This window comes from Polyergus mexicanus, unplaced genomic scaffold (genome assembly GCF_030449975.1).
Source record: "Polyergus mexicanus isolate NDT 795.1 unplaced genomic scaffold, iyPolMexi1.0 SCAF_13, whole genome shotgun sequence".
Lineage (NCBI taxonomy): Eukaryota > Metazoa > Arthropoda > Insecta > Hymenoptera > Formicidae > Polyergus > Polyergus mexicanus.
The window spans coordinates 9,733,819-9,760,656 of NW_027223333.1; the positions used below are offsets into that span (position 1 = coordinate 9,733,819).

Genomic DNA, 26,838 nt, shown 5'->3' on the forward strand with positions numbered 1-26,838 from the left:
AGTTGCGCAACACCAAGATGAAGGCTTCACAACGAGATTCGATACGAAACTGTTTTGTCGTAAGAAGATATTTTCTCATCTGGCATAAAACTATGGTCACGGTTTCTGGATTCTTCACGGTCGTTGACAACAACCTGGAAGCTTATTTTACCGGACATTCTCAATGTGTACATGCGCGTGCGTACGCATACAGGTGTGTGTGTGTGTGTGTGTGTGTGTGTGTGTGTGTGTACAGGGTCATCCTTTGTTACTGCATTAATGTTTGATAAAAGATTCTTTTCATCAATTTGAAATCAATTTCTTCACAATTTTGCTGAATAATCCAACCAAAAGAATAGTGCTGAAACACATTGCGATAATTCGCCCGTTGTGATCTCAATTTCTATCTATATATTATGTATACAAAAGGTCATCCCGTTTATTAGGCAGATTATTTGGTTGAAAAATAATATGAGGTATTGTATGAAATAAACATCTAGATATTTTTGCATGGGTAAGATCGGTTACGAGTGTATTTATTAAGATATAATAATTGAACTGCACCTATACATCAACTTATACCTATGCCATGTATAACTAATCAGCCATGTTGATATTACAAAAGAGAAGAAATAGTGCGAAGAGCTTCACTTGTATGTATGTTTGTGTGTGTGTGTGTGTGTGTACACACACACACACACACACACACAAATACATACCATATATAATATAAAACCTATATACAGTAGCTAATATATTTAGGATGGATGCTAAAAGAAAGAAAATATATAACATCCTGAGACATTAACACGTATGTTAAATAGGGAAGGCCATTCGATAACGAGATACATTCAACCACTATCATTGTGAAATATCTAGTTAGCAAAACTTATATTTCGAAAATCACTAACTGGATATATATTCTTCCCATTTTAGAGCAAAAATTAGTAATATCATCAATAATTTCTAGTCACACTTTTCATTTCCATTTTCTTATCCGCGATTTTTATATGCGAGATTAAGTAAAATTTTATTTTGTATATTTATAGATAAAGTGTAAAAAAGACAATATATTTAAACACTGAAACTGATTGTTTTTGCACCAATTGCCAAATTAATTAGAAAAATAAAATACTACTTAAATTCATCGCTGACTCAAATAATATCACGCAAGGTTAATTTTTTTTTCTAGTACACAATAACAGTACTTGAACAAAGCTCATCAAACACATCAAATGCCGATCCTCTTTCTCCAACAGCTCTAAGCGCGTCTTCCTCCCTCTTTCTTTCTGTTTCATAAAGCGCTTTATTATTGATATAATACTTTATATACATACCGTATATTTAACATTAAATATATACGGTACGTAAATAATCTAAGCGTTGATGAAACTTGTATAATTTCCGTGAATTAAACTTCTAAAGCTATATAGAGACATGGAAACGACAATATTAGTGTAAAATTCTTTTTCCCGTACTTGTAACATCGAAAATTGAATACGCGATAGAATTGCATTTCGGTCTTGTGACAAGTATTTGAACATTTTTTATCAGCCATATCATATTTCAAAGAAAAATGCATCACATTTCAGATGTCAAGCAAATCTTGTATATTATAAATTTAAAAACTCAAATCTCCGACAATCTCCGCTATCTATTGTACATTATATAATCACTCTATTGTCAGAATAACGGAAATTTCTCAAGTAAGAGCACAATATACAACCTATATACGTGTAAAATATATTCAATAAATAGAAATAAATATATTATTATTTAATTAGCGCATGGCGAAACTTAATTATCGATACCAAGAGGGACTTATAAACGTGATAAACAGACGACCAAAGAATTCCATTAAAGAATTCCAGATAAAATTTCATCGAAAGATTTCGTTATATTCACAGTAGATTATCGAAAATGTTCATCTCATTTTTCACGAGACAAGCCTTTATAAGATTGAATCGAGTGCTTGGTTTATTCGCGACTTTAAAGTCATAGATTCGTTGAAATTACGAAAATGCATCATTTAGCGTGTACAATATATATGTATCGAATTCGCCGCTCGAAAAAAATGATCAGTCGTGAGTTGTCGAGTTGACAAGATTTCATATGATTCATATGAATGAGGTGCTCCCTGAACGTTCGCGCGTGGTCATCTCGAGTAAATTTGAACTTCTATTCTAATGTGGGACACACCAAAAATCTCATTGAAACGCATCGATTGTGTCTGAGTGCTTGATATTGAATGTCAAAGAACTCTAAAAAAACATCCTAGAAAGAAAGTTTCAAAGTCTCAAGATATCTCTTGAATAACTTTAAGACTTTTGATGTCGTTTGGTTGCCTGTAATGTAAATCAATACAGTTACGTTTCTCGCATCGTTTTCTACTAACGAGGCGAAATGTACAATTTTTCGGAAAGGCTTCGGATTAAAAAATTCTATTGACAAAAAGATTTCGCGAAATATCGCAAGATCTAAGCCACGCTCGATGAAACGCCGTGAATATGAACGTGCTCATACGGCATTGCAATCCATGAAGAGAGTTCTGCAATCTTCGCCAGTGCGACCGCGTCGTCCTGCTTCGTAAAGGGCTTCGAAACCGACGCCGCTCTGTTTCTGTAGAAGATAGCTTGTTGCGTATCTATAGAAATCATGTCCAATTTAATAATAACTAGCCATATATAGATGGAGAGAAAGATTGTTATAATTTTGACCGACACATAAAAAAAAACTATTTCTATCTATTTCTAAAAGAAAAAAAGGAAACATGATAATTAAATCGATTACGCATACACATTGTGTACATGTACAACATGTACGTGTTAATTTATTCGATATTTAATAAAAATGTAAATTAAACACTCACGATCCAAACTGGCAGAAAATTGACGATGGGCCTTGTGTATCAGCGATACACTCTGCGCTGGCCTCGCAAAGGGCTCTTTCGGCGCATCCACGTTGACCTTCCTCCTCGGCACGTCCTACGTAGCTAAAGGACTTGACAGATCTCATGTAGCCCTAGCGAATTAAACGAATTACACACATATAAGATATATATTTTTGCTTCTAAATAGATAAATTTAGTAATAGTAATCACGTAATATATGTATATAATCTTTTCTTTTATTTATATATATATGTGTAAACAGAGAGAGAAATATTAAAAACAGTTACAATATAAGAATAAATAAATACAATAATACGATATAATTCGCGAGAATGTGAGATAAATAATTATAATATTATTATAAAAGTATATATAATAATATTATAATATTATAAATATTATTATATATAATAATTAATATATGCATATATTGTATGATAATTCCCTCTTATTGTTAGCGTGGCAATTTCTCAAATATTATTTCAAAGAATATGAGTTTTAATTGGCATTTATCAATTATTTTTAATTATGATATATTTTTACCTTCAGCATAGAGATTGACGCTATTGCAGCTTCGGAGATGGTGTCGCGCCTTCCGAGTGAACGAGCTGTCAAGGAACGATGAGAGAACGATGTCTTCAGAGCGTCCAGCAGATTAATGACTATGCTGATGAACTGCTTAATAAGATGGATAAGCAAAGATGTAAGCGAATTTATTTACGGATACACATATTTTGAAAAATAGGAATGCGTTTTAAGTAGTACGGTGTAGATACGCACGTGAAATTAATTTACATTGTTAGAGATTAGGGATATACTTGTATGCATGCATACATACATGCATACCTACATATATACATACATACATACATACATGCATACATACATACATACATACATACATACATACATACATACATACATACATACATACATACATACATACATATATATAGGGTGTTCCGGAACAACCTACCATCCGTAAAAGAACTTATATCTCAAAAATTACGCTTCAATTCAAATTTTGGTAAAGGAAAAATCGTCGTAGAATTGTACCAGGAATACGTCATTTTACGGACGGAAGGTTATTCCGGAATCCTGTATAATACATACAATACATACATGGATACATTTATACATGCATACATATTTTTCATTATTAGAAAAAGGACTATGATAGGATTTAACATATCAAGCAATTTTAACAAAGCGATAATTTAATAATGCACACAAATTGATTAGTAAACATTATAACAAGGACGTTGGACAACTATATATGTATAGCAAAATTAATTCAGATTCTCTAATTCAACATTCTCGATCAAATAGGCACGTATTTCAGCAGTTCTCACCAAAGCAAGATGAAGAGTTCCAAATTTTTAACTTGTCATTGAATCTTCTCATTCATAAATTCATACTAACCTCGGAAGCATTTTTCGCCATTACTGCAATCTGTTCGGGGTTTCTGCCCTGTCCTAGAAATGCACCCAGCACCGCAGTCAAAATTTCCTAAACAACCGACACCAGCCATGTGCGCTAAGTCCAAAGATAGATAATTATTTACAAGAAAAATGAGAGAAAAAGAAAGAGAGAGGGAGGGGGAGAGAGAGAGAGAGAGAGAGACAAACAGACAGACCGAGACAGAGAGATAGAGGCTCGTTGATGCAAATGTCGTATTTAAATATTTAATTTATTCTGAATAAAAGGTTTATGTGGAAATGGCTGGAAAAAGAGCGCATAAACAAAAACACTGTTTTGAAAAAATAAAATGCATCTTTATAAGTTTTACTTTATTGTATAAAACATTTGAAGGTAATTGTAATACTATCAACGTAATCTTATTAAATCAATCACAAATTAGTTATCAACATATAATGACAACAATATATAATACTTTAAAAAGTTACAATTTTACTAATTGTGCTGACAATGCTGTAGTTTATTTTGTAAAGGAAACTAAAATATAAATCTTTCTAAATTTCGCATCTTTTGAGAATAAAGTTTACGCTTTTGCTCCTTCCTTTAATCATCAGCTTTGATTATTCCCGCAAATGTGATTGTCATGAGCAAAATGTATTCAACAAAACCAAGTAAAACACCGACTAGTCTCCGGCTATGAGATAAATTAAATTGTGTAGAAAACGTGAAGATGATATGACACAAGTGCATGAAAATAATGGTCTGTCACAATTATTTAACACATACTCTTTCTCCTCTCTAATTATTATACAACATAGTTTGTAACCGTAAGCAGCCGTGCGTATCTCCCAAATTTTAATTCAATGTCAAATTTAACTTATTCCGTAGATGTAAACTACAACGCAAATATGAGATTGTCTTTATTTTCAATATTAATCAAAATTGGAATATCAAAAAATTAATATAAATAATAATAAATATTATGATATTAAAAAATAAACTCTATTGATACATACATAAAGCAATAATAATTTCAAATATTTGAAATAAATTATTTATAAATATAATATAGCCTTTCTTTCACATAATAGTATATATATACAGACAACTCTATATGATATGATATTCTGAGCTGCTTATTTATAATAATTTACATATGAGTCAGACACTGACTAATTTACATTTTCGCATCGCGGAGAGAAGAAAACAATTGTTTTTCATGACAAAAGCATTCAATGTATCAGATAATCCATATTCAGTAACTTAAAGCTTACATATTGCAAAATACTCTTTTGCGTGTATCTGTTACGCGCTAATAACAAATTATAATCTACCTAATAACTGAAGAAAGCAGTTGACTTAACACATATCCGAGATATGATAATGCCAATCCGCATTACTGGTCAACGCGAAAAAATATTCGAAAACCGAAACGTTTGAACATAGCGCATCGTAGTTATTTTCACTTACCTGCATAGGACTACTCTGATTGTCCACCTTATCGATACCATCTACCGGTTGCTGAGGTCCACCCAACAATGCCGTGAGGACCCTAAATCCTACGGAGAGCAAATTAGTCCACGGGCTTGTAGTCGCACCGTCATCTATCTCGTTTTTACTGGGTCCGGTCGCACCACCAGTCTGACCCAGCAGCATCTGCATCAACATACCCAGCATATTGGACCACGAGAAACCGCTACTGCTACCCTCCTGTGCATGGAAACCGAATAATATGATATCAGTAGTGAAAAGAAAAACAAATTAGTTTAAATCCTATTAGAAATGTAAAGATAGAACAATAGTTTATCCTCATAGGTATAATATAGAGAGGCCGGAGGGAGAGAAGAAGGGGTAAAAGGTGCGTAAAATTATAATATTAATTGAATTAAATATATACACAAATACAATTTTATATAAATTACCTGAATTTGATTAGTGCTAATGTCCTCGAGATCATCGATCGCCACTTTTTTCATCGCGTTTGGCTTCTCGGCAAATTTTCTATCCTCTCTGACCTGTTGTTGCTGGTATTCTTGTGGATATTGCTGAGTGTACTGAGGATGCTGCGGTAAAGTTGCAGCATGTCCCAGAACAAGCGCAATCAAACACAAAAACGCGTATTCGTTGAACCACATTCTATGACAAAAATAAACTTTGTTGTATTTTGATGTACATAATCAGATAGACAACAAAGAAAGTATTTGTATGTTTATAAAATAATCTGTTTTCTTCTCTTCTCAGAAACATTTTTTGCTACAATGTAATGTATACAAAACTTGTAAAAAAATTGAAATTAATAAAACAAATTTTTAATTATTATGAATCAATTTATAGATTATAACGCATCATTATGTGTGGATATATTGCATTATGTTTTGCGTTATTCATATTTGTATCCATGATTCGATACATGAATTTAAATCTCTCTTACATATCTCGATTCCTCCCTTCCCCTCCCATACTTTATAAAATATAATTTGTAAGATTAACAACAACCGTAATCTTCACCTTGATTGCGCGGAACGCGCAATGGACGGAAATGAATAAAATCGGTTTATATATTGCGGATACAAGCTGAGAACACGATGCTGTTGAAAGTGTGTCACCATGGTTAAGGTCGCTTCGACCGCAAGCATGCCACCCGACCGCTCGTTAACCCACTTTCCGGCAATGCTGGTTTGTTGAACTCGATAGATACCGTTATTCTAAAAGGCGGTCACGACCTACTGTCGATCGCTGGAGGGCGAAGAGTTTTCGTGCCCGCAAAAAAATAAACGAAGGAAAGCAACTCGCGTAAAAAAATCCCGGCTTATTACCGTTTGCGAGATTGAGCTGATAAGAATTGATAAATTCGACAAATAACATTTTGTTCTACAAATATTTTCAAAAGCTTTGCGCAATCTTTCCACTTTTTAAAAATAACACAAAAAATAAAAAGAATATTTATTTCATAATATGTGGATTTATATATAAATGCTCTATGATATGTATTACATACCAAAAATTTGTATATATATATATAAATGTTTGGCGTATAGTACGTATAAAAATATATAGCGATGAGCAAATCTAATCTTAAAAAGTATTAAAGTAGAATATTCACAAACAAATTGTCTTCATCAATTTTTATCGCGCAACTTTTATGTCAACCTCATTATTGATTTAATATAGCTGATCAATGCTAATTTTTACGAAATATTCGCTTTCCATAATTTTTTGGATAAAATCGGAAATTTGATTTATAAGTTATAGAATAACACAAATAATGAATTGAATAAAAAATTGGTTAAAATAACTAAAATAAAAGAATGATTAAAACGATGATTTTGAAAGCAATGAAATGTGTGTGTGTGTGTGTGGGGGGGTGGGGTGGGTATGGATGTGTGCATATATGCAGGGAGAGAGGGGGGAGGGGGAGTGGAAAGGAGAGAGAGGGGGGGAAGAGAGGGAGGGGAAGAGAGAGAGAGAGAGAGAGAGAGAGAGAGAGAGAGAGAGAGAGAGAGAGAGAGAGAGAGAGAGAGAGAGAGAGAGAGAGAGAGAGAGAGAGAGAGAGAGAGAGAGAGAGAGAGAGAGACTCATCAACTGCAACAAACGATGCGCCGCGTGCCTTTGGAAAACGGTACATGCCACAATGGAAAAATCACAAACGAGTTTCTAACTGTATCCTTTTACACACACACACACACACACACACACACACACATGTATATATGTATGAATAGAAGAAAATCTCTATCTCGAGTAATATTAATTAAATTAAATGTGTAATAATAATGTATATACAACACCAACAATAAATATCGTAACTGATAGTTTCTAGATCTAAAAGTTATATACTTTTTAAAATAGAATAAAGCACGTTTGTGTGATTAATAATATACAACCGTGAATTATCATCAATTCAATCATATTCAAAAGTTTTATAAAGCTACACCAATTTACTGATTAAAGTGATTTTATTGATTTAAAACAATGTTTGGAAAATACGAGCAATTGATTTCCTCTAATCGATCAATTCAAGTCACAAAAACAATGGAAAGCTATATTACTTACTTAGTTTTCTTTCTGGCAGACTTCTTTGACACTGACTTTCAGTTCTGAAGATGAAATTCTTCGCGGGGTCTTCTATATACCTTGCGAGTATACGTGGGGGTAAACCGTTCGGCCAATGACTACTCATCTTTACTACCATTTTCAATGAAACTATCCAATCACGCCGGACCGATTGGCGAAGATTCCGAAAGATCGTCTACTTAAGGGCATTTTTAGTAATCACTTTGCGATGAAAAAGAGAAACAGCAGTATTCATCACTTTACAAAGAAATAATATAATACATAGTTCGAAATCGCTATCTTGCACTATAGTTTTCGACAAATATTATATGTGTTTTATTTATAATTTTTTTTTCGTAGCAATTGTAATTAACAGACACTACATTTTACATTCAACAATTTACATTATGTGTCCCGTTACACATTCAATCTTAAAAGCATTTTAAAATTAAAAGCATCTTAAAATTTGAACTCTGATCATTACTTTAATGCTTATTTTGTTAATAGTCGAAACACAAAAATTTTTTCAAAAAGATCTTATAGATCTCTTAATGACGTGCTATACCGGATTATGACATTAGAAAACATATATGAGTTCCTTTTGCTTGCAAAATAGATCGAAATAAGTTCATTTAAAAAATTTTTGGATTTATTATAAGTAGTAAAATATACCAAAGCTTTCTCTTTTTGATTCGTGAGTAAATAGTTGTACGAATAGTTGTTCGCATTAAAAAAAAATTATTTATGTCGATGTATTTTGCAAGAAAAAAATAATTTCTCGTTTGTAACATTATAATTCAATAAAATTGCAGCAAGGACACAGAAACCTTAAATAATTTAATAATTGATTGTAAGAGTTAATAATTAATGTGCAATCTACAATATATATATCTTGATTAGTATAAATTTTAATCGAGTAAATCTTTTTCTCTTTATCTTGTCCATACCTTTTTTAGTTGATGTAAAATGTCACCGGATATCCTCGTAGCTCTTCTTCGACGATAATAATCCCAAGAGATGATTATCATTATTTATCTCAATTCTTGCAAATAGGAAAGAGAATAGCAAATTGCGAAATTCAACTTACTTAATTTAAATGATTGATCTTGTAGATGTTTGCGTCATTCAATATTTAGCAAAGCAAGAAACATAATTGCAGCAAGCTCATAATTTTTAAAGTTTTATTAATTTTCATTATATTTGCATTTATATTCTTTTCCCATTCTTGTATAGCTCTCTATTTGTTTTCATGCACTATGTTAGTATTATTCGTATTTTCTTTTCATTCACAGTTGTATCAAGAGCATTATCAAAGCGAATGGGTAATGTAAATCGGTACGTATTGATAGCGAATGGAAAAAGCATTGGCAATTGATCGTAACTGTTTCAGTAGCGGGATGCTGCGTCGTTTCTTCTTATTAGGAGGATCTCGCTAATCGCATATACCGCCTTGCGGATAGTTGGATACCATCCTCTCATTCCCCTCTTCCTCTTTGCACTTGTTGGCATAGTTTATCGTAGCAAGTTCAGTGAACGTATTACGAGTCGCGAATGGATTCGAGCGTAACGGAATCGACAAACGACCTTCACGGAGGAAATTTCGCGTTATCAAACTCCGATCGGTTACACAAATGTGATGATTATTCCGAAAAATACGAGATTGCGTCACAGGTCTGAATTCTGGCTAGTGTAAATGTATGTGTCAAAAACAATTTTTCGGCACATATATATATATAATACATTACTTATTTATTTACTTAACTTGTAAGACCGTTTACTTACTTAATTTGCAGAACCAAGTTTTCGCCATCATTAACATAAATTATGTCTAAAGGCAACCTCGCGAACCCGAACAATTTTGATTTTGATGCAACTTTACATACATATATAGCCCAAAAATTGTTCTATGGGATGAAAGCATCCTTTATATGTAGAATGACTCTTTGTTTTTCTCGATATATCGCGAAAACTATTCAAGAAATAAAAAAATGTTTTATACAAAAGTTTCATGGTAAAAACAGCTCTATCTAAAAAAATTATTTTTGAAAAAATCTTTTTTAAAAATTACTTTTTCAAATTTTTATTAATATAATTAAATAGAGTTGTTTTTACCATGAAACTTTTGTATAAAACATTTTTTAATATCTTGAATAGTTTTCGAGATATATCGAAAAAAGCAAAAAGCCGCTCTACATATGAGGGGTGTTTTCACTCCTTAGAATCATTTTTAAGCCGTAACTAAAAATTCTAACTTCATCTATTGATTCCCCCGCCGCCCCCTCCCCCTACATATCTGTAAAGTTTCGTCAAAATCAAAATGATCGGATTTACGAGGTCCCCTTTAAGTTATCATTGAAATAAATTGCACCATTACATTTTTTATTACTCTATTGAAATAATTTATCCATGTGAGATATGAGACTATGCAACGATTGCCAACGTTGAAAGTGGAAAATGCTGGTCAACATTAACGAGTCAATTTGCCTGCATTCGGTCATTAATGTTGGCCAGCATTTGCTTGTGATCCGCGTCATTATGCACGAAAGCATTATAGAGGCATGCTTGCGTGTCCGCAACACGCTCTGTTTATATGGGTTATCCTCATTTAGGCGAATTTGTAGGCTAACAATAAGTATTATTTTCCGAAAATATGTCTGTTTTTGCGATTGAATACGTTAGATGATGTATCACATGCAATCAATCATGACAAAGTTTAGAAAATTGGCGGCATTGTGTAATATAACGTGTGACTTTTCCTCTCCACGATTTTTCAAATTATACATGTTCATAATTAAACGTTAATTTAAAAATCTGAAACTTAAAGATTTGAGATTAACTGCGAGAATGCCGTTTTATTATAAATTTGCGTTTCTTTTTTTCTTGAAGCTCTGTTTCAAAAACTATTCGATAATTATACAAAGATTAATATGGCGTTTTGTAATATTTTTTTTTTAGTCCAGAGAAAATAAAATTGACATTTATATTTATATTTCTCCGAAAAGAAAAATTGTTTTTGCAAATAAATAAAGATTGTTTTAATTATTACAATTATATATTTAATGAATATATATATGATAAATGTTTACATTAACTTACATCTCACGGATCGTTTTCATTTTTACATATATTATAGAGGGCACATTTCTAACACGCACTTTGAATTTTGTGGCACTCTCTTCTGGTACCAGAGATATGCAATTTTAAAGTTTCACAGTTTTAATGCTTTCTCTGTTATAAAATAAGTAAAAATAATGTTTATTTACGTTGTATTTTTGTATAAAGCAGATGTGGAAAAAGTGTTTGTTTACATTTCCGGAAACGAAGCTCCTTGAATTTTTTCATTTTCTATGCGAAGCGAGGTTCAACGCAAACCTATGTATCTAGTTTCTCAATAGTGATAGCCCCTCGCAGGGGGGGGGGGGCACCACTATCAAAAAACTAGATACATAGGTTCGCGTTGAACTTCGCTTTGCGTGGAGTAGCAATTGCGAAAAAGTATAATATACAATTTTTTATATCTTACTAAATGATATTTATTTTATAAATTATTTGTAAGAGGACATACATCTGCCATATCTAAAAAAGGCATGTAAAGTCGATACTCAAAAGTCTCGAAGTGTATTGTTGTCGCTTTTCCGCGATGCTGATTGGTTCTGTCGTTGCGCTTACTTCGTGAGTGGTTGTCATTGCATATTTTGACAGTTATTTTGTGTATACAGCGTTAAAAATGTTTAATGAAAAAGAATAAATAGCGCGCGCGAAGCGCGCATTGCATTGTTCTAGTGTTAAAAAATTCATCAATACGTTTATCATAATTAAATTGACGTTAAAATAAAAACTCGTAATCAAAAGAAATTCTTAGCGAAAATATACTGACAGTGACGCAAATGTAAACAAAAAAAAACATAAACACGCAAGTAAGATAGAGTGAAAAGATCATAGAAATAAATGCGAAAATTATGATACTTCAAAATCGTATATCTCTGAAACGAGAAGAGAGCGCCACAAAATTCAAAGTGCGTGTTACTTAGGAATGTGCCCTTTATTATATATGTAAAAATGAAAACGATTCATGAGGTGTAAGTTAATGTAAACATTTACCATATATATTTTAATATATTTTTCACACATTGCAATATACAGGGTGTATCTGAAATGATACACTAAACTTTAAGAGCATATTCTAGAAGTCAAAATAAGACTTTTTGTTTCTATGAACATGGGTCCGCAAATGGACCCTCCTCTAAGCTAGAAGCCCCTAAAGTTTGGAGAAAAAATTAAAAATCGCCTGTATTTCAGACAAAAATGGCAGAAAGTTGAAATTTGGTATAGCCAGTAAATTATGAAGTAAAGTAAACCACTTTTATCGCCTAATAACTGTAGTCAAATGGAAGCAGAAAATGTCCGTACTTTAGCCGTAACTTTTTAACAATGAATGCTTTTCGTCCGTACTTACACTTGAACTTGTTATTTATAGATTGCATTATTATTTGACCTTGGTTTTGACGTTTACCTATTACTCTCTCTTGAAAGATAAATAAATTTGCGTTGCGAGTGTTTCGTCAATTTCACACATTTTCGACTTTTAGCTCGGAGGGGAATTCATTTGCGGACCCATGTTCATAAGAAGAAAAAGTTTTATTTTGATCTCTAGAATACGCTCCTAAAGTTTAGTGCATCATTTCAGATACACCCTGTACGTATCTTAACTTAAAATATATTAATCAATTCAATTTCGAGTATGAAACTGTTTATGGATAATGATCGAAGGTCGAAAGAGTTCGCGCACAAAAATAACGATTTTCCATAAGTATTCCTTGGTATGTCTCGGTGAAAAGTAGCGGACACAAGAGTAGCCACTACAGCTATTTGACACAGAAAATCTTAGTTATGTAGCGGGATCGGCACGTGGCCGGCGGATTTACATTCGTAATATAATATGCATACATGCCGTTGACTGATACGACCAACTACGATAACAATTGTACTTTTATATGTAAAAGCGATTAAACGTTGTGAATGAGAAAAATAATTAGTCTTAAGATTTTGCTCAAATAATGAGAATGAAATTTATATAAGTATCTTGTGTAACTTCATAGTCAACAATTATATTAATATTGTTCAATAATTGTTGAGAAATTTGGTCAATGTATGGTCAATTTTATGTGTGAGTTTTAGTCTAGATATATTCTATACATATACAGGGTGACCGATAATAACTGTATCACCTCTCGCGGATAGAATAGATGAAATTGAAGAGAAAAAAGTCCTTTATCATTTTGCGATTTTCGTAATAATTATTGAGAAATTAATTAAAAAAGATCGATCAATTCGCGCGAGTATAAGCACGCGGTGAGAAGAGACAGTTCAAAAGTAATATACGGTCGTAAGGCGCACGACAATGTTTTGGGAGGAGCGCTCTACAAATGACAACGGTTAAGCCTATCGCACAATGCAAAGAAACAGGCAATAGGATATACAATAGAATAGGCAATAACACAGGCAACAGAAATAACCACATTTTAACTTATCAGAAACTGTGTATCAACGCACAATGGAATATGGAATAGGAAATCTAACGCATCGGAAATTTTATTCCTATTGTCTATTCCATATTCTGGTAAGTTGAAATGGTTATTTCTGTTGCCTGTGTTATTCTCTGTTCCAACACGATTTCGGTTCCATATTCCGTCCAGTACTATATGTCGATGTCTGAGGTACTTCCAGTATTTCCGTCTAAGGTTATATAAAGGAAGGTTAAGTCATATATTGATACTATGTAAACCAATGGGCAACCCATGATGCATTGCGAAAGGCTGCGAGAGTCAATGACAATACCTTATTTAACATTTCTTCTTAATAGCGACTGTGCACACATCGATTCTTTGCATTGCATTATTATGGATGGCCCAGTCTCACGACTTAAGGCCGTATTACATTACAAATTGAGAGTTCGGTCGGCCTTACGGTTGATAGTTGCGAATTGACCAATCAACCGGCAAACTGCTTTGCTTTGATTGGTCACTCCGTAATCCCAACCGCAACCGAGCCCGTAACCCATAGTGTAATACGGCCTTTATTTCCGTCATGCTGCAATTCGTTCTTGAATGGCCATTTTGAGCGTCCACTTATATATATAATCACTTCCGTCCATATTCTTAACACCAAATGCTCCCTCCAGTTCTTATTTACTTAATGATTACAAATTGTGGTTACGGGTTACCATAGACATAGGCCGGTATTCATAGTCAGTTCTTATTTCAAGACCGTCTTAAATAATGTCTTAAGATGCTAATACGGCTCTGTGATTGGTTTAGGACATCTTAAGATTGTGTTTAAGCCGATCTTGAATATAAGAACTGACTATGAATACTGACCAATAGTATATCTAGACCGAGCGTTTGCCTTTATTTTAGAAATGGGGGTAAAGCGGGGAGCACACATTTTTGCATAAACACATAATCATAAACACAAGGAAATTGATTGGTTCATTTCCTCATGCATGAGGAAATGGACCAATCAATTTCCTTATGCTTGTGATTATGCACTTATGTAAAAGTATGTGCTACCCGCTTAAAGATACCCGTAGAAAAGGACATATTCTGTTTCGTGCCCCTTGCGTTCTCTCTCGCTCGTACATAGCATAGCGCTCTCTTTCATCATGCTACGTGCGAGCGAGAGAGAACGCAAGGGGCACAAAACAGCGTATGTCCTTTTCTACGTGCACCTCGGCTCCCACTCCTCAACACTCGGTCTAGATATACTATGTTTATACAGGTTACAGATCATCTCGTATGACAATACGAAACAGTATCATTATTTCGATTATCGGGAGGTTAACTTGTCGTTTGCGTGACAAGCACTTTTAGTGTTTGCTGATTACATCGAGACGGCGAATACAAAAACGAATCACAGAAATGGAGTGTTTAATTGGTATTCAATGTAAAGATTTCGTTCTGATTGCAGCGGATATGACAACCGCACAATCCATTATAGTTATGAAAAGCGGTAAGATGTTTGTTATTTTTATCATATCCGACTGTTAATAGCATATTAATTAGACACAATTAATTATATTAGTATACAAGATACACACATATTCTGTATTATATTGTGTGATACATTGTATAACAGAATATCAGATCAATTACATTATCATAGTATATTAAAGTATAAAACAATAGAACAATATGTCATTTTCACAAAATTTTAATTACGTTATATATTAGATTGTTAGGTTATGAGCAACTATTCTAAGCTATGTTCCGATTCTTCACCCGGATGCATCCGATATTATAGTATACGTAACATATACTGTAATATTGGGTGCACCCGGATGGGGAATCGGAACACAGCACTACAGAGCCGCGTTCGAGAACATCACCCGTATGCACACGAGCATCGTTCTCTCTTTGTTCAACTTTTAGTAAATAACAAAGATAGAACGACTCTCGGTGCACACGGGTGACGTTCTCGAACGCATCTTAGTTTAATTATAATTATCTAATTATAAATTATCAAAAACTAATCTTAAATGGCACACAAAACATTTCAGATGAACACAAGATTCACAAGATCTCTGACAAGCTTGTTATGGCAATATCTGGAGAATCAGGTGACACGACACAATTTTCAGAGTATATTGGAAAAAATATTCAATTATATAAGATGCGAAATGGTTATGAACTATCCCCCAAGGCTGCTGCTTGCTTTACAAGGAGAAATCTGGCTGATTATCTTAGAAGTAGAACTCCATATTTTGTCAATATGTTACTAGCTGGATATGATGATGATACAGGACCGGAATTATATTTCATCGATTATTTAGCATCTTGTGTAAAAGTTCCTTATGCAACTCACGGGTATGGTGGCATGTTTTCCATGTCTGTCTTAGACAGATATTACAAATATGGTAAAATACATTGTATATATATATATATATATATACTTATAGAAATATGATATCATGTATAAATTAATTCTTCCTATAAGATATTAATGGATATTTCTTGCAGATTCTACCGAAGAAGAGGCATATATATTATTGAAGAAATGTGTTCGAGAAATTCAGAAACGATTGATCGTTAATTTACCAAATTTTAAAGTTCAAAAAATATTCAAGGATGGAATTACAGATATGCAGCCAATCACAGCTGAAAATTTGGCTGTGGAAAGTGTCGCCAAAGCATAAAAAAGAAATATTTTTTTTTTTATATTTCTTCAATTACAGAAGTTTTTCCATTATAAGAATAAAATATCTGTAAACATAATTTGTGGATAGATTTCTCAATAACCTATAATAATTACTTATTTCTTTTATTTCAGTTATTAAAGTGAATTAGAGTACTTTAATTTTATCTATAGATACATATACACATATATAGTATAATTGTATCATACGAAGAGAGAAATGCATATATATATATATATAATTATGAATCGTAAAATATCTTATTACATACGAATATAAAGTTAAAAGCAATAAAGTTTATTTTTATTTAAAAGATTGTAAGATTTCGAAATTATAGTCGTAATGAAAATATCAGACTGTCAGAACATATGTCTCAGTATTATAAATTGTAAATATTTGTAAGTAATTTCTAAGTGTCGACAAAGAAAAATTGTAAATACTTTACTTTTTATTAATGAAAAGAGAGAGACAGAATTATAATTATCCTAAAAAAATTTTTTTTCAACAACTTAAGAAAATTACGCAATTTTAGTAGATTTTATTTTTTGTACATACATTATACTTATGAATAAAAAATGTAAGTTTCTTTTAATTTCAAATATCCATGCAGTTCTTGCAAATAAATGAGGTATACAGTAGCATATAAATAGCACGATCTTGTATTTCTTCATATTTTATTACGAACATTTAAATAACTTTTCATATCTGTTTCATATTAATTCGTTTAATGCATTGCAAAGAAAGGGGGTCATTTTTACATTTCACGATTATCACTCGCACATGGTAGAAATTAGAAAGATAAATCTCGAAGAGAATTTACTCTAACAGTAAAAACTTATATATAATTGAAACTTAATTCTGAATTAGTTTTTAGAATGTAAAACGCACCATAAAACTCAGGCTTTTATATAGTAGTCTATCGTACACATTACTATGTGGAAAATATAAATCAGGAGTTGGAAGTATTTTTATACTATTTTACACTATGAAACAACGAAATTCTACATTATTGTTTGACATCTTCTCAGTACAAGTGCCTTTTCATCTAGTATCTCGGAATAGTTACCATCGATACCATACATGAGTGATAAAAAAAGCAGTGGTATCAACGCAGAGTACTAAACGGCATGCTTGATTATCACAATCATATTTCCTATCATTGAACTTTTCTTTTTTGTTTATTTTTTTTTCCGCGAACGATATCCGCGAGTATTAACTATTTTAAGAATCGTATTCGGAATTATATATCTTGCAGTTGATGTACACGCAAGGCATAATTATAAGCTATAGTACTCTTCATAATGCGTACTTGTACGTCTTGAGCCTGAACCATAAACAATCTTTTTATTTTCTTTTTTCGTTCGCAAGAATTCGAAAAATCATAGCGCGATAATAATGTCTCGTGAATTCTTCATAATACTTTTCGCGTTATTAATTAATGTTTTATTTATCCTTTTTCGCTTCTACTTGCGTTTGTTCCGATTGTTGCATTCCATTCGTAGATTGCGACGGATGATCCTCATATCTAAAGCAGATAAAAATTTCGCATATAGATCATAAATATACAATAGAAACAAATATGACACATAAATTCATGTTAGAATTAAAAGATACTTACAAAAACAGTGCCTTGAGATCACCTTTAACTAATGCTAAGAGTAACGGTGTGCCTACACACGCGGGTACTAGATACAATAAAGCAGGTTGCGCATGGTTAAATAAGTGCATGATCATCATGGTAGTGAGTAATCCCATAAAGTATGCGAAGAACGTGGAATAAAAATAGACATTTGTCTTCCTACTGAGACTGTTATCAAATCGCAGCAGTAATGCAATAAAGATGCCAGGCAATACAATGTCACCCAATCCCAGCATGGCAAAATTACCAGCGCTCAAGCCCTTTTCTAATAGATCTTGCGGAAAGACGAGTTTAATGGGCACTTCAAAGGATTTCGCGACCGTCACCATTACATCCGTACCAAACACCCAAAAGGCATCGTAAAATAAAAGACCACAGAGCAAAATGCATCCAGTCACGACATTGTTGAGATGTAACAATTCTACTCCATTTATGGCAAATGCTATGCCAAATAGATTGTTAGCTATCCAATGCTGAAAAAGAAAGAAAGAAAGAAAAAAAAAAAAAAAAAAAATGAAAACAAAAAATATTAAAGATGCAAAATCTAAATTAAATCCGAATTTTATTTAATTCTCTTTTTATTCTTACTTTCTTTAAAAGATACCAAGCACCTACAAGCGAACAGCATACAAGACAAACAATGTCATGTAGATTAAACTTGTAATTAATTATATGCTCTTCCTTATCATCTTTTCCTTTCGTAAATAAGATGTGATATTGCGTTTTCGGAATCGCAGCAGGTACCAATGATGAGATCAATGGGCTAAAATTTTACAACTTTAGAATTTTTAATTTAATTATACTTAAATATTATAAAACATGCTTCAACGATTAAGACAAACTTCTTATTCAAATTATTACAAAGAATGTTCACGATACAAATTTTTTTTTTTCATTGGGAAGCTCAAATTACCTGGTAAGATGACACAAAGCTAAAATGCCAAGGAAGAAAAAATATCCAGCCAATATTAGGTTAACATATTCTTTCGCAAATACCTGTAAAAAAAAAAAAAAAAAAAAGAATCTTACGTAATATTTTACAATCTTGAAATATAATTCTCACACAAACGTATAATTACCTTATACAATATATACAAGCCAATTAACGTAATGCTGGAGATAAGAGGAAACATGGCAGCCTCTCTACGAGACATCGTGTCAGGTTGTTCGCCACTGGCTTTATACTGTTGCTGTAAAATATAACGCACTATGCAACAAATTAGGGATACAAATGAAAAAAAACTTACAACACTCACGGATATACCGTACTATTTCATACAGCTGAATTATATGTACAATCGTAATTAATCGTCGTTTTATCGGAAGAAAAATGTTAGTAGAAATCATTGGGGAAAAAAAAAAAAAAAAAAAAAAATCTTATTATCGTTGGAGATAGGAGATAATCAATCGTTGCAAAATACAACGAAAACTTCTTCCGTAAATTCTCGCGGTATCGTCAATGAAAAAACGAATAACGGATAAATTTCGTAAAAAACGCGTGCGTCAAACATATGCCAAAGTACGTGGCTAACCTGCTGTTCCTTATGATGTCTGACTGCACGGTAGCTACCGAAAAAAATCGGTAAAATAGCCATAATAATGAGACTACCGTAAGCAATTGCCATTCCCTCGGGTGTCGACGGTACCCTCGCAGTTGTCGCATTCCGATACTCGGTAAGATTTTCCTTCGCTTGTGTCACGATATCATTTACCGTGCTTGCCATCTTGAAAAGATTGACACAATTAAGCACAAATGATATAAAAAAGTAGATAGCTAATGCTCGTATTTTGTTTTGGAACGGTATTCGAAGCGCTACCTAGGCCAAGAATACACGAATACATTTTTAGTTCATTAATGGCCGCGTTCAGGAGACCGATCATGTAACTTTTTCCCTAGGGCGGCAACGTAAAAAGTAAAAAAAAAAAAAAAAATATTAGCAATAAAATCAGAAGAAGAAGTTCACTGAACTCCATAAAGTTAGCCGGTCAATATTCAAAACGGAATCAATCGCGAGCGTTCCGCAGTTTTCGCGACGTGGATCCAAATCCCTATATCCCTATGGATCGCAACACGCGCTCTGCGACCAATACACAACCAATCACAAGTCATTATTTCAAAACGGTTAAAACCGCGTTGAAACTAGTTTAAGACACTTAATATTTTTATTCAATATTTCCAATAAAAACGCATTTATTGGAATACTTATGTACTATATGATAAAAAACGTTTAGGTTTAGGTTCTAGGTTTAGGTTTAGGTTTAGGTTAGGTTCTAGGTTTAGGTTTAGGTTTAGGTTAGGTTCTAGGTTTAGGTTTAGGTTTAGGTTTAGGTTTAGGTTTAGGTTTAGGTTTAGGTTTAGGTTTAGGTTTAGGTTTAGGTTTAGGTTTAGGTTTAGGTTTAGGTTTAGGTTTAGGTTTAGGTTTAGGTTTAGGTTTAGGTTTAGGTTTAGGTTTAGGTTTAGGTTTAGGTTTAGGTTTAGGTTTAGGTTTAGGTTTAGGTTTAGGTTTAGGTTTAGGTTTAGGTTTAGGTTTAGGTTTAGGTTTAGGTTTAGGTTTAGGTTTAGGTTTAGGTTTAGGTTTAGGTTTAGGTTTAGGTTTAGGTTTAGGTTTAGGTTTAGGTTTAGGTTTAGGTTTAGGTTTAGGTTTAGGTTTAGGTTTAGGTTTAGGTTTAGGTTTAGGTTTAGGTTTAGGTTTAGGTTTAGGTTTAGGTTTAGGTTTAGGTTTAGGTTTAGGTTTAGGTTTAGGTTTAGGTTTAGGTTTAGGTTTAGGTTTAGGTTTAGGTTTAGGTTTAGGTTTAGGTTTAGGTTTAGGTTTAGGTTTAGGTTTAGGTTTAGGTTTAGGTTTAGGTTTAGGTTTAGGTTTAGGTTTAGGTTTAGGTTTAGGTTTAGGTTTAGGTTTAGGTTTAGGTTTAGGTTTAGGTTTAGGTTTAGGTTTAGGTTTAGGTTTAGGTTTAGGTTTAGGTTTAGGTTTAGGTTTAGGTTTAGGTTTAGGTTTAGGTTTAGGTTTAGGTTTAGGTTTAGGTTTAGGTTTAGGTTTAGGTTTAGGTTTAGGTTTAGGTTTAGGTTTAGGTTTAGGTTTAGGTTTAGGTTTAGGTTTAGGTTTAGGTTTAGGTTTAGGTTTAGGTTTAGGTTTAGGTTTAGGTTTAGGTTTAGGTTTAGGTTTAGGTTTAGGTTTAGGTTTAGGTTTAGGTTTAGGTTTAGGTTTAGGTTTAGGTTTAGGTTTAGGTTTAGGTTTAGGTTTAGGTTTAGGTTTAGGTTTAGGTTTAGGTTTAGGTTTAGGTTTAGGTTTAGGTTTAGGTTTAGGTTTAGGTTTAGGTTTAGGTTTAGGTTTAGGTTTAGGTTTAGGTTTAGGTTTAGGTTTAGGTTTAGGTTTAGGTTTAGGTTTAGGTTTAGGTTTAGGTTTAGGTTTAGGTTTAGGTTTAGGTTTAGGTTTAGGTTTAGGTTTAGGTTTAGGTTTAGGTTTAGGTTTAGGTTTAGGTTTAGGTTTAGGTTTAGGTTTAGGTTTAGGTTTAGGTTTAGGTTTAGGTTTAGGTTTAGGTTTAGGTTTAGGTTTAGGTTTAGGTTTAGGTTTAGGTTTAGGTTTAGGTTTAGGTTTAGGTTTAGGTTTAGGTTTAGGTTTAGGTTTAGGTTTAGGTTTAGGTTTAGGTTTAGGTTTAGGTTTAGGTTTAGGTTTAGGTTTAGGTTTAGGTTTAGGTTTAGGTTTAGGTTTAGGTTTAGGTTTAGGTTTAGGTTTAGGTTTAGGTTTAGGTTTAGGTTTAGGTTTAGGTTTAGGTTTAGGTTTAGGTTTAGGTTTAGGTTTAGGTTTAGGTTTAGGTTTAGGTTTAGGTTTAGGTTTAGGTTTAGGTTTAGGTTTAGGTTTAGGTTTAGGTTTAGGTTTAGGTTTAGGTTTAGGTTTAGGTTTAGGTTTAGGTTTAGGTTTAGGTTTAGGTTTAGGTTTAGGTTTAGGTTTAGGTTTAGGTTTAGGTTTAGGTTTAGGTTTAGGTTTAGGTTTAGGTTTAGGTTTAGGTTTAGGTTTAGGTTTAGGTTTAGGTTTAGGTTTAGGTTTAGGTTTAGGTTTAGGTTTAGGTTTAGGTTTAGGTTTAGGTTTAGGTTTAGGTTTAGGTTTAGGTTTAGGTTTAGGTTTAGGTTTAGGTTTAGGTTTAGGTTTAGGTTTAGGTTTAGGTTTAGGTTTAGGTTTAGGTTTAGGTTTAGGTTTAGGTTTAGGTTTAGGTTTAGGTTTAGGTTTAGGTTTAGGTTTAGGTTTAGGTTTAGGTTTAGGTTTAGGTTTAGGTTTAGGTTTAGGTTTAGGTTTAGGTTTAGGTTTAGGTTTAGGTTTAGGTTTAGGTTTAGGTTTAGGTTTAGGTTTAGGTTTAGGTTTAGGTTTAGGTTTAGGTTTAGGTTTAGGTTTAGGTTTAGGTTTAGGTTTAGGTTTAGGTTTAGGTTTAGGTTTAGGTTTAGGTTTAGGTTTAGGTTTAGGTTTAGGTTTAGGTTTAGGTTTAGGTTTAGGTTTAGGTTTAGGTTTAGGTTTAGGTTTAGGTTTAGGTTTAGGTTTAGGTTTAGGTTTAGGTTTAGGTTTAGGTTTAGGTTTAGGTTTAGGTTTAGGTTTAGGTTTAGGTTTAGGTTTAGGTTTAGGTTTAGGTTTAGGTTTAGGTTTAGGTTTAGGTTTAGGTTTAGGTTTAGGTTTAGGTTTAGGTTTAGGTTTAGGTTTAGGTTTAGGTTTAGGTTTAGGTTTAGGTTTAGGTTTAGGTTTAGGTTTAGGTTTAGGTTTAGGTTTAGGTTTAGGTTTAGGTTTAGGTTTAGGTTTAGGTTTAGGTTTAGGTTTAGGTTTAGGTTTAGGTTTAGGTTTAGGTTTAGGTTTAGGTTTAGGTTTAGGTTTAGGTTTAGGTTTAGGTTTAGGTTTAGGTTTAGGTTTAGGTTTAGGTTTAGGTTTAGGTTTAGGTTTAGGTTTAGGTTTAGGTTTAGGTTTAGGTTTAGGTTTAGGTTTAGGTTTAGGTTTAGGTTTAGGTTTAGGTTTAGGTTTAGGTTTAGGTTTAGGTTTAGGTTTAGGTTTAGGTTTAGGTTTAGGTTTAGGTTTAGGTTTAGGTTTAGGTTTAGGTTTAGGTTTAGGTTTAGGTTTAGGTTTAGGTTTAGGTTTAGGTTTAGGTTTAGGTTTAGGTTTAGGTTTAGGTTTAGGTTTAGGTTTAGGTTTAGGTTTAGGTTTAGGTTTAGGTTTAGGTTTAGGTTTAGGTTTAGGTTTAGGTTTAGGTTTAGGTTTAGGTTTAGGTTTAGGTTTAGGTTTAGGTTTAGGTTTAGGTTTAGGTTTAGGTTTAGGTTTAGGTTTAGGTTTAGGTTTAGGTTTAGGTTTAGGTTTAGGTTTAGGTTTAGGTTTAGGTTTAGGTTTAGGTTTAGGTTTAGGTTTAGGTTTAGGTTTAGGTTTAGGTTTAGGTTTAGGTTTAGGTTTAGGTTTAGGTTTAGGTTTAGGTTTAGGTTTAGGTTTAGGTTTAGGTTTAGGTTTAGGTTTAGGTTTAGGTTTAGGTTTAGGTTTAGGTTTAGGTTTAGGTTTAGGTTTAGGTTTAGGTTTAGGTTTAGGTTTAGGTTTAGGTTTAGGTTTAGGTTTAGGTTTAGGTTTAGGTTTAGGTTTAGGTTTAGGTTTAGGTTTAGGTTTAGGTTTAGGTTTAGGTTTAGGTTTAGGTTTAGGTTTAGGTTTAGGTTTAGGTTTAGGTTTAGGTTTAGGTTTAGGTTTAGGTTTAGGTTTAGGTTTAGGTTTAGGTTTAGGTTTAGGTTTAGGTTTAGGTTTAGGTTTAGGTTTAGGTTTAGGTTTAGGTTTAGGTTTAGGTTTAGGTTTAGGTTTAGGTTTAGGTTTAGGTTTAGGTTTAGGTTTAGGTTTAGGTTTAGGTTTAGGTTTAGGTTTAGGTTTAGGTTTAGGTTTAGGTTTAGGTTTAGGTTTAGGTTTAGGTTTAGGTTTAGGTTTAGGTTTAGGTTTAGGTTTAGGTTTAGGTTTAGGTTTAGGTTTAGGTTTAGGTTTAGGTTTAGGTTTAGGTTTAGGTTTAGGTTTAGGTTTAGGTTTAGGTTTAGGTTTAGGTTTAGGTTTAGGTTTAGGTTTAGGTTTAGGTTTAGGTTTAGGTTTAGGTTTAGGTTTAGGTTTAGGTTTAGGTTTAGGTTTAGGTTTAGGTTTAGGTTTAGGTTTAGGTTTAGGTTTAGGTTTAGGTTTAGGTTTAGGTTTAGGTTTAGGTTTAGGTTTAGGTTTAGGTTTAGGTTTAGGTTTAGGTTTAGGTTTAGGTTTAGGTTTAGGTTAGGTTAGGTTAGGTTAGGTTAGGTTAGGTTAGGTTAGGTTAGGTTAGGTTAGGTTAGGTTAGGTTAGGTTAGGTTAGGTTAGGTTAGGTTAGGTTAGGTTAGGTTAGGTTAGGTTAGGTTAGGTTAGGTTAGGTTAGGTTAGGTTAGGTTAGGTTAGGTTAGGTTAGGTTAGGTTAGGTTAGGTTAGGTTAGGTTAGGTTAGGTTAGGTTAGGTTAGGTTAGGTTAGGTTAGGTTAGGTTAGGTTAGGTTAGGTTAGGTTAGGTTAGGTTAGGTTAGGTTAGGTTAGGTTAGGTTAGGTTAGGTTAGGTTAGGTTAGGTTAGGTTAGGTTAGGTTAGGTTAGGTTAGGTTAGGTTAGGTTAGGTTAGGTTAGGTTAGGTTAGGTTAGGTTAGGTTAGGTTAGGTTAGGTTAGGTTAGGTTAGGTTAGGTTAGGTTAGGTTAGGTTAGGTTAGGTTAGGTTAGGTTAGGTTAGGTTAGGTTAGGTTAGGTTAGGTTAGGTTAGGTTAGGTTAGGTTAGGTTAGGTTAGGTTAGGTTAGGTTAGGTTAGGTTAGGTTAGGTTAGGTTAGGTTAGGTTAGGTTAGGTTAGGTTAGGTTAGGTTAGGTTAGGTTAGGTTAGGTTAGGTTAGGTTAGGTTAGGTTAGGTTAGGTTAGGTTAGGTTAGGTTAGGTTAGGTTAGGTTAGGTTAGGTTAGGTTAGGTTAGGTTAGGTTAGGTTAGGTTAGGTTAGGTTAGGTTAGGTTAGGTTAGGTTAGGTTAGGTTAGGTTAGGTTAGGTTAGGTTAGGTTAGGTTAGGTTAGGTTAGGTTAGGTTAGGTTAGGTTAGGTTAGGTTAGGTTAGGTTAGGTTAGGTTAGGTTAGGTTAGGTTAGGTTAGGTTAGGTTAGGTTAGGTTAGGTTAGGTTAGGTTAGGTTAGGTTAGGTTAGGTTAGGTTAGGTTAGGTTAGGTTAGGTTAGGTTAGGTTAGGTTAGGTTAGGTTAGGTTAGGTTAGGTTAGGTTAGGTTAGGTTAGGTTAGGTTAGGTTAGGTTAGGTTAGGTTAGGTTAGGTTAGGTTAGGTTAGGTTAGGTTAGGTTAGGTTAGGTTAGGTTAGGTTAGGTTAGGTTAGGTTAGGTTAGGTTAGGTTAGGTTAGGTTAGGTTAGGTTAGGTTAGGTTAGGTTAGGTTAGGTTAGGTTAGGTTAGGTTAGGTTAGGTTAGGTTAGGTTAGGTTAGGTTAGGTTAGGTTAGGTTAGGTTAGGTTAGGTTAGGTTAGGTTAGGTTAGGTTAGGTTAGGTTAGGTTAGGTTAGGTTAGGTTAGGTTAGGTTAGGTTAGGTTAGGTTAGGTTAGGTTAGGTTAGGTTAGGTTAGGTTAGGTTAGGTTAGGTTAGGTTAGGTTAGGTTAGGTTAGGTTAGGTTAGGTTAGGTTAGGTTAGGTTAGGTTAGGTTAGGTTAGGTTAGGTTAGGTTAGGTTAGGTTAGGTTAGGTTAGGTTAGGTTAGGTTAGGTTAGGTTAGGTTAGGTTAGGTTAGGTTAGGTTAGGTTAGGTTAGGTTAGGTTAGGTTAGGTTAGGTTAGGTTAGGTTAGGTTAGGTTAGGTTAGGTTAGGTTAGGTTAGGTTAGGTTAGGTTAGGTTAGGTTAGGTTAGGTTAGGTTAGGTTAGGTTAGGTTAGGTTAGGTTAGGTTAGGTTAGGTTAGGTTAGGTTAGGTTAGGTTAGGTTAGGTTAGGTTAGGTTAGGTTAGGTTAGGTTAGGTTAGGTTAGGTTAGGTTAGGTTAGGTTAGGTTAGGTTAGGTTAGGTTAGGTTAGGTTAGGTTAGGTTAGGTTAGGTTAGGTTAGGTTAGGTTAGGTTAGGTTAGGTTAGGTTAGGTTAGGTTAGGTTAGGTTAGGTTAGGTTAGGTTAGGTTAGGTTAGGTTAGGTTAGGTTAGGTTAGGTTAGGTTAGGTTAGGTTAGGTTAGGTTAGGTTAGGTTAGGTTAGGTTAGGTTAGGTTAGGTTAGGTTAGGTTAGGTTAGGTTAGGTTAGGTTAGGTTAGGTTAGGTTAGGTTAGGTTAGGTTAGGTTAGGTTAGGTTAGGTTAGGTTAGGTTAGGTTAGGTTAGGTTAGGTTAGGTTAGGTTAGGTTAGGTTAGGTTAGGTTAGGTTAGGTTAGGTTAGGTTAGGTTAGGTTAGGTTAGGTTAGGTTAGGTTAGGTTAGGTTAGGTTAGGTTAGGTTAGGTTAGGTTAGGTTAGGTTAGGTTAGGTTAGGTTAGGTTAGGTTAGGTTAGGTTAGGTTAGGTTAGGTTAGGTTAGGTTAGGTTAGGTTAGGTTAGGTTAGGTTAGGTTAGGTTAGGTTAGGTTAGGTTAGGTTAGGTTAGGTTAGGTTAGGTTAGGTTAGGTTAGGTTAGGTTAGGTTAGGTTAGGTTAGGTTAGGTTAGGTTAGGTTAGGTTAGGTTAGGTTAGGTTAGGTTAG

At 33.5% G+C, this 26,838-nt stretch overlaps 3 protein-coding genes across 14 annotated transcripts; 1 reads left to right on the forward strand and 2 right to left on the reverse strand.

Annotated features, from left to right (window-relative positions):
- Positions 1-499: 499 nt before the first annotated feature.
- Positions 500-14,337, reverse strand: LOC138938854 (uncharacterized). Of its 12 annotated transcripts, none has more exons than XM_070306191.1 (10): positions 14,180-14,336; positions 9,429-10,021; positions 9,289-9,334; positions 8,342-8,537; positions 6,211-6,424; positions 5,759-5,998; positions 4,292-4,378; positions 3,413-3,544; positions 2,849-3,000; positions 500-2,623 (listed from the first exon to the last, which is right to left on the reverse strand). In XM_070306191.1, exons 5-10 carry the CDS (start codon positions 6,421-6,423, stop codon positions 2,497-2,499), a joined length of 951 nt encoding a protein of 316 aa, XP_070162292.1. In that variant the 5' UTR covers position 6,424; positions 8,342-8,537; positions 9,289-9,334; positions 9,429-10,021; positions 14,180-14,336; the 3' UTR covers positions 500-2,496. The 12 variants fall into 12 exon arrangements, with proteins under 12 accessions (XP_070162292.1, XP_070162294.1, XP_070162293.1 ...); XM_070306193.1 differs by lacking the exon at positions 9,429-10,021 and adding an exon at positions 13,895-14,077; XM_070306192.1 differs by lacking the exon at positions 14,180-14,336 and adding an exon at positions 13,570-13,877.
- Positions 14,338-15,044: 707 nt separating this feature from the next.
- Positions 15,045-16,611, forward strand: LOC138938607 (proteasome subunit beta type-2). Its single transcript, XM_070305722.1, has 3 exons — positions 15,045-15,349; positions 15,897-16,253; positions 16,357-16,611. The coding sequence occupies exons 1-3, from the start codon at positions 15,259-15,261 to the stop codon at positions 16,530-16,532; spliced, it is 624 nt and encodes a 207-aa protein (XP_070161823.1). The 5' UTR covers positions 15,045-15,258; the 3' UTR covers positions 16,533-16,611.
- Positions 16,612-17,655: 1,044 nt separating this feature from the next.
- Positions 17,656-19,925, reverse strand: LOC138938602 (minor histocompatibility antigen H13). The gene is made up of 6 exons (XM_070305709.1): positions 19,704-19,925; positions 19,251-19,361; positions 19,085-19,167; positions 18,760-18,934; positions 18,151-18,644; positions 17,656-18,057 (listed from the first exon to the last, which is right to left on the reverse strand). The coding sequence occupies exons 1-6, from the start codon at positions 19,893-19,895 to the stop codon at positions 17,976-17,978; spliced, it is 1,137 nt and encodes a 378-aa protein (XP_070161810.1). The 5' UTR covers positions 19,896-19,925; the 3' UTR covers positions 17,656-17,975.
- Positions 19,926-26,838: the final 6,913 nt, after the last annotated feature.

Coding starts and splice junctions, on each gene's coding strand:
- LOC138938854 (XM_070306198.1), bottom strand. CDS start 6,423: ATGTGGTTCAACGAATACGCGTTTTTGTGTTTGATTGCGCTTGTTCTG. Junction 4,379..5,758: donor ATCAGAGTAGTCCTATGCAG/GTAAGTGAAAAT, acceptor TCGGTTGTTTAG/GAAATTTTGACTGCGGTGCT. Junction 3,001..3,412: donor CGTCAATCTCTATGCTGAAG/GTAAAAATATAT, acceptor TTAATTCGCTAG/GGCTACATGAGATCTGTCAA.
- LOC138938607 (XM_070305722.1), top strand. CDS start 15,259: ATGGAGTGTTTAATTGGTATTCAATGTAAAGATTTCGTTCTGATTGCA. Junction 15,350..15,896: donor CATTATAGTTATGAAAAGCG/GTAAGATGTTTG, acceptor AAAACATTTCAG/ATGAACACAAGATTCACAAG. Junction 16,254..16,356: donor AGACAGATATTACAAATATG/GTAAAATACATT, acceptor TATTTCTTGCAG/ATTCTACCGAAGAAGAGGCA.
- LOC138938602 (XM_070305709.1), bottom strand. CDS start 19,895: ATGGCAAGCACGGTAAATGATATCGTGACACAAGCGAAGGAAAATCTT. Junction 19,168..19,250: donor GCTTGTATATATTGTATAAG/GTAATTATACGT, acceptor TTTTTTTTACAG/GTATTTGCGAAAGAATATGT. Junction 18,935..19,084: donor GCTTTGTGTCATCTTACCAG/GTAATTTGAGCT, acceptor GTAAAATTTTAG/CCCATTGATCTCATCATTGG.